This window comes from Festucalex cinctus, unplaced genomic scaffold (assembly GCF_051991245.1).
Source record: "Festucalex cinctus isolate MCC-2025b unplaced genomic scaffold, RoL_Fcin_1.0 HiC_scaffold_39, whole genome shotgun sequence".
NCBI classification, from domain to species: domain Eukaryota; kingdom Metazoa; phylum Chordata; class Actinopteri; order Syngnathiformes; family Syngnathidae; genus Festucalex; species Festucalex cinctus.
In genome coordinates, this window is record NW_027520286.1 from 1 (window position 1) to 11567 (window position 11567).

At 49.0% G+C, this 11567-nt stretch overlaps 1 protein-coding gene across 3 annotated transcripts; it reads right to left on the reverse strand.

Annotated features, from left to right (window-relative positions):
* Nucleotides 1-3087: 3087 nt before the first annotated feature.
* LOC144011109 (uncharacterized) lies at nt 3088-6000 on the reverse strand. Of its 3 annotated transcripts, none has more exons than XM_077511567.1 (7): nt 5701-6000; nt 4213-4259; nt 3772-3961; nt 3593-3693; nt 3410-3482; nt 3300-3339; nt 3088-3229 (listed from the first exon to the last, which is right to left on the reverse strand). In XM_077511567.1, exons 3-7 carry the CDS (start codon nt 3952-3954, stop codon nt 3174-3176), a joined length of 453 nt encoding a protein of 150 aa, XP_077367693.1. In that variant the 5' UTR covers nt 3955-3961; nt 4213-4259; nt 5701-6000; the 3' UTR covers nt 3088-3173. The 3 variants fall into 3 exon arrangements, with proteins under 3 accessions (XP_077367693.1, XP_077367694.1, XP_077367692.1); XM_077511568.1 differs by lacking the exon at nt 5701-6000 and adding an exon at nt 5218-5266; XM_077511566.1 differs by lacking the exon at nt 5701-6000 and having other exon boundaries at nt 4213-5175.
* Nucleotides 6001-11567: the final 5567 nt, after the last annotated feature.

Here is an 11567-nt window from a genome sequence, read left to right on the forward strand (position 1 = left end):
AACCCTAACCCTAACCCTAACCCTAACCCTAACCCTAACCCTAACCCTAACCCTAACCCTAACCCTAACCCTAACCCTAACCCTAACCCTAACCCTAACCCTAACCCTAACCCTAACCCTAACCCTAACCCTAACCCTAACCCTAACCCTAACCCTAACCCTAACCCTAACCCTAACCCTAACCCTAACCCTAACCCTAACCCTAACCCTAACCCTAACCCTAACCCTAACCCTAACCCTAACCCTAACCCTAACCCTAACCCTAACCCTAACCCTAACCCTAACCCTAACCCTAACCCTAACCCTAACCCTAACCCTAACCCTAACCCTAACCCTAACCCTAACCCTAACCCTAACCCTAACCCTAACCCTAACCCTAACCCTAACCCTAACCCTAACCCTAACCCTAACCCTAACCCTAACCCTAACCCTAACCCTAACCCTAACCCTAACCCTAACCCTAACCCTAACCCTAACCCTAACCCTAACCCTAACCCTAACCCTAACCCTAACCCTAACCCTAACCCTAACCCTAACCCTAACCCTAACCCTAACCCTAACCCTAACCCTAACCCTAACCCTAACCCTAACCCTAACCCTAACCCTAACCCTAACCCTAACCCTAACCCTAACCCTAACCCTAACCCTAACCCTAACCCTAACCCTAACCCTAACCCTAACCCTAACCCTAACCCTAACCCTAACCCTAACCCTAACCCTAACCCTAACCCTAACCCTAACCCTAACCCTAACCCTAACCCTAACCCTAACCCTAACCCTAACCCTAACCCTAACCCTAACCCTAACCCTAACCCTAACCCTAACCCTAACCCTAACCCTAACCCTAACCCTAACCCTAACCCTAACCCTAACCCTAACCCTAACCCTAACCCTAACCCTAACCCTAACCCTAACCCTAACCCTAACCCTAACCCTAACCCTAACCCTAACCCTAACCCTAACCCTAACCCTAACCCTAACCCTAACCCTAACCCTAACCCTAACCCTAACCCTAACCCTAACCCTAACCCTAACCCTAACCCTAACCCTAACCCTAACCCTAACCCTAACCCTAACCCTAACCCTAACCCTAACCCTAACCCTAACCCTAACCCTAACCCTAACCCTAACCCTAACCCTAACCCTAACCCTAACCCTAACCCTAACCCTAACCCTAACCCTAACCCTAACCCTAACCCTAACCCTAACCCTAACCCTAACCCTAACCCTAACCCTAACCCTAACCCTAACCCTAACCCTAACCCTAACCCTAACCCTAACCCTAACCCTAACCCTAACCCTAACCCTAACCCTAACCCTAACCCTAACCCTAACCCTAACCCTAACCCTAACCCTAACCCTAACCCTAACCCTAACCCTAACCCTAACCCTAACCCTAACCCTAACCCTAACCCTAACCCTAACCCTAACCCTAACCCTAACCCTAACCCTAACCCTAACCCTAACCCTAACCCTAACCCTAACCCTAACCCTAACCCTAACCCTAACCCTAACCCTAACCCTAACCCTAACCCTAACCCTAACCCTAACCCTAACCCTAACCCTAACCCTAACCCTAACCCTAACCCTAACCCTAACCCTAACCCTAACCCTAACCCTAACCCTAACCCTAACCCTAACCCTAACCCTAACCCTAACCCTAACCCTAACCCTAACCCTAACCCTAACCCTAACCCTAACCCTAACCCTAACCCTAACCCTAACCCTAACCCTAACCCTAACCCTAACCCTAACCCTAACCCTAACCCTAACCCTAATTAGGGTTGCTCATAACCTTTCGTCCAAGAACTTTGGAATTTTGTATCTCTTTACTAAATTAATATTTTGAGTTTCTTTCTTCACAGGGGGGCTCCTGGGGGCCCCAGCTATGCACATTATCAATTTCAGATTTATTTGAGAGGGTGCAGTACCGCACTTTTCCACCAGGGGGAGCCATTACTTGGACTTTTTGGGCGATGGGTTTTTGGACTTTTGGACTTTTTGGACGATGAATTTGGACTATTGGAAGATGGACTTTTGGACTTTTGGAATTTGGAATTGGACTTTTGGAAGATGGATTTTTGGACTTTTTGGAAATTGGACTTGGACTTTTTGGGTCGCGTTTTTGGAATTTGGACTTTTGGACTTGGACTTTTTGGGTCGCGTTTTTGGAATTTGGACTTTTGGACTTGGACTTTTTGGGTCGAGTTTTTGGAATTTGGACTTTTGGACTTGGACCTTTTGGGTCGAGTTTTTGGAATTTGGACTTTTTGGACTTGGACTTTTTGGGTCGAGTTTTTGGAATTTGGACTTTTTGGGTCTAATTTTTGGAATTTGGACTTTTTGGACTTGGACTTTTTGGGTCGAGTTTTTGGAATTTGGACTTTTTGGGTCGAGTTTTTGGAATTTGGACTTTTGGACTTGGACTTTTTGGGTCGCGTTTTTGGAATTTGGACTTTTTGGACTTGGACTTTTTGGGTGACGTTTTTGGAATTTGGATTTTTTTTTTGGACTTTTGGACTATTTGCCCATAACCCTGACCTTAACAAGAACTAACCCTAACCATCCAAAATTGGCCTTTTTTTATACCTATCTACCACATGTAGTACCCCAAGATGACCACCTGTGGCACTGCAGGACACTTATTTGTGTGGGCAATGGCATAATACCTACATGTCTTTGTACCTACCTTGCAATGATGACACGACGATGACCGGAGACAGGTAATCAAGGCGTATGTGCAACTTTTGTATGTTTTATTAACATTGTGACTGGCAAATAAACAAATGTGTATAGCTTAGTCACCTTAGCAAGAGTAAAACACTGGTGTGGCAGTTGTGTGTACACAAGTGTGGCATGCGTGTATGCAAATGTCATGCTACATACACAAATACACTTCAAATGCTGGTCCCTGTTTGCCCTACTACTCTGGCATGATACCTACCTGTACATGTGCAACTTTTGGATGTTTTCAATGTGTGCTTGCAGATGTAACCTTAATGAGAATGTGACGCAAGTGTGGCATGCATGCAAGTGTCATGGTGCAAAGAGGATTCAAATGTAATAAAGTCATTTTTTTCAACTCACTAATTGTCATTAACTTTAATAACAAATAAAAGAGCAGCTCCATCAAAATGACAACCGTACATGGCAAAGGAAGGAGCCAAATTGGCTTAAGGGGGATCCCTTGTCGCCCGCCAGTACCACCCTGTTGTCTTCCATTGTGTGTCTAAAAAGAAAGAAAAGGGTTACTTATGAGAAGGGCACCAGGATGGATTCATGATATCCTCCTGTGCCACCTTGTCCTCCTGTTCCACTTTGTTCTCCTCCCTTTTGTGTCTAAAAAGAGAGAAAAGGGTTACTTATGAGAAGGGAACCATGATGGATTCATGATGTCCTCGTGTGTCACCTTGTCGTCTTGCTGTGCCACCTGCGCCACCTTGTCATCCTCCTGTGTCAACTTGTTCTCCTCCATTTTGTGTCTAAAAAGAGAGAAAAGGCTTAGGCTTACTTATGAGAAGGCCACCATGATGGATTCATGACGGCACAATGATCAAATGAAAAAAAAGATCCATCAAAATCACAATCCTACAAGCCATGGCGCAAAGCAAGGGAAGTGGGCCTTTTGATCCCTTGTCGTCTGCCTGTGCCACCTTGTCCTCCTGTTCCACCTTGTTCTCCTCCCTTTTGTGTCTAAAAAGAGAGAAAAATGTTACTTATGAGAAGGAAGGGCACCATGATGGATTCATGATGTCCTGCCTCCTGTGCCACCTTATCGTCGTCGTCCTCCTCCTCCTGGGTCACCTCGCCGCCCTCCTGTTCCACCTTTTCGCATGCCTGTTCCACCTTTTCGTATGCCTGTTCCACCTTTTCGTATGCCTGTTCCACCTTGTCATCCTCCTCAGCCACCTTGTCATCCTCCTTTGCAACCTCCTGTGTCAAACTGTATTCCATTTTGTATCTAAAGAGAGAGAGAGAGAGAGAAAAGGCTTACTTTTGAGAAGGGCAACACTCATGACAGCCCAATGATCACCACAACTTCATCACCCACTCCTTAGGGTACAATTTTGCACACTTATCCCCCACTAAAATGCTATCAGCCCATGCCATGTTTTTAAACAGCCAGCACGCACGCAAACAGCAGCCATATAAATGCATTCTAGACATTACAATTAACAAAATACATACATATATCATATCAGCACAACTTACTTCTTCTTTCGTCCGCCTGCGCCACCTTGTTCTCCTCCCTTTTGTGTCTAAAAAGAGAGAAAAGGGTTACTTGTGAGAAGGCCACCATGATGGATTCATGACATTCTCCTGTGACCCCTTGTCATCCGCCTGCGCCACCTTCTTCTCCTCCATTTTGTGTCTAAAAAGAGAGAAAAGGCTTACTTATGAGAAGGCCACCGGGATAAAAGGTAGGCCACCAAGGCAACAGGTTTATTGCCGGTCAGCAGCTGTCTCCTCTCACACTGAGAGGAGAAGGGATGGGAAGTCAAAAGGTGGAGAACGAACTGAAAACGCTCCACCGGGGAGGAAAAAACAGGCAAAAGGTACAGGTGACACCTAAAGACGCTCTGCTAGGGAGGAAAAAAGGCTCATGGCACAAGGGGTAACTAAGGGCGCTCCGCTGGGGAGGACAAGGCACAAAAACAAGGCAAAACAACAAGGCAACGCGAACAAGGACTCGAGGACTGTGGGACGCTTTCATGCACTGAGATGTGTGTGACACTTAGGCCACGGAGGGGAGAATGCAGGTGGCTTTTATTGTGGCTTGATTGGTGGCAGGTAATTAGGGAGCGGCAGGAAGGGCAAGTGACCTGGGGTGAAAGGAGAGTTAGGATTTCAAAGTAAGACAGGAAACATGGACACAAAAATAAAAGCATGGACCGCCACGCCGGTGGCTGCGTGACAACATTCATGACGGCACAATGATCACCACAACTTCATCAGCCACTCCTTAAGGGTACAATTTTACACACTATCCGCCACTAAAATGCTTTCAGCCCATGCCATGTGTTTTAAAACAGCCAGCACACTTCAGCACACAAGCATTCAGATGCAATTTGACATGATGCATGCCCCACCGCAAACTTTAAAAGACACACACACACACTGACACTAAATCAACCACACACGCAGCAGGCATATAAATGCATTCTAGACATTAAAATTAGCAAAATACAGACCGACCAATGTATCAGCACAACTTACCTACTCCGTCGTCCGCTGCAGACTGGCTGGCGGGAGATTCTGCTTGAGGGAGGGGCAGGGGAGGAGCAGGGGCCCCTGCTCTCCATGGCAACCTCAACTACTCCAATTTAATATGCAAATCAGTGTTTCCCGGGCGCGGGAAAGACACGGACGCTTGTCCTTACACATTGAACGTGAATTCATGTAGTCAGAGTAGATGTTGGTCAGAAAGTAGAAGCGGACCAGGTGGTGGGGGGACTGGTACACACACACACAACTTTGCACTCTTCACAGGCAATCCAAACGCATCATTTTAAAACAGCCAGCACACTTCAGCACACAAGCATTCAGATGCAATTTGACATGATGCATGCCCCACCGCAAACTTTAAAAGACACACACACACACACTGACACTAAATCAACCACACACGCAGCAGGCATATAAATGCATTCTAGACATTAAAATTAGCAAAATACAGACAGATATATCAGCACAACTTACCTCCTCTGTCGTCCGCTGCAGACTGGCTGGCGGGAGATTCTGCTTGAGGGAGGAGCAGGGGAGGAGCAGGGGCCCCTGCTCTCCATGGCAACCTCAACTACTCCAATTTAATATGCAAATCAGTGTTTCCCGGGCGCGGGAAGGACACGAACGCTTGTCCTTACACATTGAACGTGAATTCTTAACCCTTTGCACTCATCGGAGGCATTTCCAACGCATGAATCAGGAAAAATACAAAAAATAGAGTGGGAAAAATCACCACAGCTTCTTCATTTTCATCACCACTGCTTCTTCACAAGACCAAAAATTAGTTGCTTTTTGGACAATGTTCACATAACTGTCTTCTCTTTTGCGTGCTCTTGTGTAATTCTCGCTCACAGAGTTAAAGGGCAAATGTGTGGAAAAAAAAATTCTCACAAATGCAAAAAAAAACCACACTCATCCCTCACAATGGTGCTTGGTAATGTGTCCTTGAAATTTCGAGTTGCTAGCTCAATGTTAGCACAGTCAAACAGGCCTCCAAACTTGGCGAAAACAGCTTTTTGGACGATTAAGGTGTAATTGCAAGACATCGCCACAAGGCGGAGACACCGTTTTCACATATGCTTGTCAGTATGTCCTGTACTTGGTGCCTGTGAAATTTCAAGCCGCTAGCTCAATGCTAACCCAGTCAAACGGGCCTCCCAACTGGGCCCAAACAGCTTGTTGGCCTTTTCTGCCACTATTCGGAGGTATCGCCACAAGGTGGAGACACCGTTCTCACATATGTGTGACGTCACGTCCTGGACTTGCTCTCTGTGAAATTTCAGCTCGCTAGCTCCATGCTAAAGCTAGGTGGCGCGTGCCGGCTTCGTGCGCGCTTCCGGTGCTGCCGCGCCGCCCGGCCTTATCGTGGAGACCCCGTTTTCGCACAGGTGTGCCGTCCTATCCCGTAGTAGGTGTACGTGAAATTTCAGCCGGCTAGCTCCATGCTAAAATTCGGCCAAAAATTTAAAGGGATAGTCACATCAAAAAAAAAATTTCAAAAACGCAAAAAAAAACCATACTCATCCCTCACAAAGGTGCTTGGTAATGTGTCCTTGAAATTTCCAGTTGCTAGCTCAATGTTAGCACAGTCAAACAGGCCTCCAAACTTGGCAAAAACAGCTTTTTGGACAATTAAGGCGCTATTCAAAGGGATCGCCACAAGGGGGAGACGCCGTTTTCACATATGCTTGACAGCACGTCCTGTACTCGGTGTCTGTGGAATTTCAAGTCGCTAGCTCAATGCTAACCCAGTCAAACGGGCCTCCGAACTGGGCCCAAACAGCTTGTTGGACCTTTCTTCCGCTACTACGAGGTATCGCCACAAGGTGGAGACACCGTTCTCACATATGTGTGACGGCACGTCCTGGACTTGCTCTCTGTGAAATTTCAGCTCGCTAGCTCCGTGCTAAAGCTAGGTGGCGCTTGCCGGCTTCGTGCACGCTTCCGGTGCTGCCGGGCCGGCCGGCCTCATCGTAGAGACCCCGTTTTCGCACAGGTGTGCCGTCCCACCCCGTAGTACGTGTATGTGAAATTTCAGCCGGCTAGCTCCATGCTAAAAATTCGGCCAAAAATTTAAAGTGGTAGCTACCTAAAAAAAAAATTTCAAAAATTTAAAAAAAAAACCATACTCATCCCTCCCAAAGGTGCTTGCTAATGTGTCCTTGACATTTACACTTGCTAGCTCAATGCTAACCCAGGCAAACAGGCCTTCCGAACGGCCAAAAACTGCTTTTTGGCAGAGCTATAGCACGGCTCCGCCTCAACGTGGGGGCGTGGTTCTCACATATGTGTGACGTCACTTCCTGTACTCTGTCTCTGTGAAATTTCAACTTGCTAGCTCAATGCTAACCCGGTCAAACGGGCCTCCGAACTGGGCCCAAACAGCTTGTTGGACTTTCTTCCGCTACTACGAGGTATCGCCACAAGGCGGAGACACCGTTCTCACATATGTGTGACGGCACGTCCTGGACTTGCTCTCTGCCAAATTTCAGCTCGCTAGCTCCGTGCTAAAGCTAGGTGGCGCGTGCCGGCTTCGTGCACGCTTCCGGTGCTGCCGGGCCGCCCGGCCTCATCGTAGAGACCCCGTTTTCGCACAGGTGTGCCGTCCCATCCCGTAGTACGTGTATGTGAAATTTCAGCCGGCTAACTCCATGCTAAAAATTCGGCCAAAAATTTAAAGTGGTAGCTACCTAAAAAAAAAAATCTCAAAAATGCAAAAAAAAAACATACTCATCCCTCACAAAGGTGCTTGCTAATGTGTCCTTGACATTTAGACTTGCTAGCTCAATGCTAACCCAGGCAAACAGGCCTTCCGAACGGCCAAAAACTGCTTTTTGGCAGAGCTATAGCGCGGCTCCGCCTCAACGTGGGGGCCTGGCTCTCACATATGTGTGAGCCCACTTCCTGTACTCTGTCTCTGTGAAATTTCAACCGGCTAGCTCAATGCTAACCCAGTCAAACAGGCCTCCGAAACGGCCAAAAACTGCTTTTTGGACCAGCTATAGCGTGGCGCCGCCGCAAGGGAGCGACACCGTTCTTGCACACGTGTGACGTCACCTCCTGTGCTCCGCGTCTGACGACTTTCACGGCGCTCCTCGGGGGTCAAAGGTCACCCGCTCTCACCTACCTCTCCCAGGCCTCTGTATTGGATGAAAGTCACACCTTTTCACCCCAAATCTGAACTGAACCTTCACCTATTTTCATCAAACTTTACATTCTGCATCTGGACGCTGGGGAGAACGTGTCCTGTGAGTTTCAGGGCTCTGCGACCTCCGCAAGGGTCAAAGGTCGGCCGCTCACCTACTTCCGGGCCTGTATGTGGAAAATTCACCTTTTCACCCCCAAATCTCAACCAAACCTTCACCTATCTTCACCAAACTTTAGATTCTGTATCTGGACGCTGGAGAGAACGTATCCTGTGAGTTTCGTGGCTCTGTGACCTCCGCAAGGGTCTCAGGTCGGCCGCTCACCTACTTCCAGGAGGCCTGCATGTGGGAAATCTGACTTTTTCACCCCCAAATGTCAACCAAACCTTCACCTACATCCACCAAAATTTAGATTCTGTATCCGGACGCTGGAGAGAACGTGTCCTGTGAGTTTCGTGGCTCTGTGACCTCCGCAAGGGTCAAAGGTCGGCCGCTCACCTACTTCCGGGCCTGTATGTGGAAAATCTCACCTTTTCACCCCCAAATGTCAACCAAACCTTCACCCACATCCACCAAACTTTAGATTCTGTATCTGGACGCTGGAGAGAACGTGTCCTGTGAGTTTCGTGGCTCTGTGACCTCCGCAAGGGTCAAAGGTCGGCCGCTCACCTACTTCCGGGCCTGTATGTGGAAAATCTCACCTTTTCACCCCCAAATGTCAACCAAACCTTCACCCACATCCACCAAACTTTAGATTCTGTATCTGGACGCTGGAGAGAACGTGTCCTGTGAGTTTCGTGGCTCTGTGACCTCCGCAAGTGTCAAAGGTCGGCCGCTCACCTACTTCCGGGCCTGTATGTGGAAAATCTCACCTTTTCACCCCCAAATGTCAACCAAACCTTCACCTACATCCACCAAACTTTACATTCTGTATCTGGACAGTGGGGAGAACGTGTCCTGTGAGTTTCACGCCTCTGTGACCTCCGCGAGCGTCAAAGGTCGGCCGCTCACCTGCTTCCAGGAGGCCCGCGTATGGAAAGTCACCCCTTTCCTCCCCCTGAACTCAACCAAACCTTCACGCTTGGAGCTACGTGCTTCATTTTTTAATATGTTGTAGCCCGGGACCCGGGCTTCTTCTATGCCCGATTTCAACAACATGGCTCCACGTTTAACCCTTCAAACGCGCCTCCGAAGCCACACGGGTAGCCGAACGGGCCCCGTCGCCGCTACGTTCGGCCCCGTGGACACGCCGCGCTTGGACCTACGCGCTTGATTCTTCGATATGTTGGAGCCCGGGACCCAGGCTTTCTGTAGACCCGATTTCAATAACATAGCTCAACGTTTACCCCTTTAAATTTACACTAAATCGTTTTCCCGCCTTTTTTCAAACTTTAGCCCTTCTACCACCTTGCCCGGGGTCTAGCGGGCACCCCGTTTCATCCTCAATGCCCAATTCAAACTATGTTACACTAGGGGGACCCATCCACGTGCCCTGCCAGTTTGGGCCCTCTAGAGACACCGGAAGCCCCAAAAAAATGCCTCCCGTGTCACCAAACGACAGCCCCGACCTGCCCTTTTCCTGATTTGCCCGTCCCTGGCGCGGCTCCGCCTCCGCGTGGGGGTGTGGTTCTCGCATATGTGCGACATCACTTCCTGTACTCTCTCACTGTGAAATTTCAACTGGCTAGCTCAATGCTAACCCAGTCAAACAGGCCTCCGAAACGGCCGAAAACAGCATTTTGGACCAGCTATAGCGGGGCGCTGCCACAAGGGGGCGACTCGGTTCTCACATATGTGTGAGCCCACTTCCTGTACTTTCTCTCTGTGAAATTTCAACCGGCTAGCTCAATGCTAACCCAGTCAAACAGGCCTCCGAAAAGGCCGAAAACAGCTTTTTGGACCAGCTATAGAGGGGCTCCGCCACAAGGGGGCAACTCGGTTCTCACATATGTGTGAGCCCACTTCCTGTACTTTCTCTCTGTGAAATTTCAACCGGCTAGCTCAATGCTAACCCAGTCAAACAGGCCTCCGAAAAGGCCGAAAACAGCTTTTTGGACGAGCTATAGCGGGGCGCCGCCACAAGGGGGCGACTCGGTTCTCACATATGTGTGAGCCCACTTCCTGTACTCTCTCTCTGTGAAATTTCAACCGGCTAGCTCAATGCTAACCCAGTCAAACAGGCCTCCGAAACGGCCGAAAACAGCTTTTTTGACCAGCTATAGCGGGGCTCCGCCACAAGGGGGCGACTCTGTTCTCACATATGTGTGAGCCCACTTCCTGTACTCTCTCACTGTGAAATTTCAACTGGCTAGCTCAATGCTAACCCAGTCAAACAGGCCTCCGAAACGGCCGAAAACAGCATTTTGGACCAGCTATAGCGGGGCGCTGCCACAAGGGGGCGACTCGGTTCTCACATATGTGTGAGCCCACTTCCTGTACTCTCTCACGGTGAAATTTCAACTGGCTAGCTCAATGCTAACCAAGTCAAACGGGCCTCCGAAACGGCCGAAAACAGCTTTTTTGACCAGCTATAGCGGGGCTCCGCCACAAGGGGGCGACTCTGTTCTCACATATGTGTGAGCCCACTTCCTGTACTCTCTCTCTGTGAAATTTCAACCGGCTAGCTCAATGCTAACCCAGTCAAACGGGCCTCCGAAATGGCCAAAAACAGCTTTTTTGACCAGCTATAGCCGGGCTCCGCCACAAGGGGGCGACTCTGTTCTCACATATGTGTGAGCCCACTTCCTGTACTCTCTCTCTGTGAAATTTCAACCGGCTAGCTCAATGCTAACCCAGTCAAACGGGCCTCCGAAACGGCCAAAAACAGCTTTTTTGACCAGCTATAGCGGGGCTCCGCCACAAGGGGGCGACTCGGTTCTCACATATGTGTGAGCCCACTTCCTGTACTCTCTCACAGTGAAATTTCAACTGGCTAGCTCAATGCTAACCAAGTCAAACGGGCCTCCGAAATGGCCGAAAACTGCTTTTTGCCCACGCTATAGCATGGCACCGCCACAAGGGGGCGACTCTATTCTCACATATGTGTGATGTCACTTCCTGTGTTCCGCGTCTGACGAGTTTCGTGGCGCTGTGAAATCCTCAGGGGTCAAAGGTCACCCGCTCTCACCTCTCCCGGCCCTCTGTATGAAAGTCACACTTTTACCCCCCAAATGGGAACCAAACTTTCACCTACGT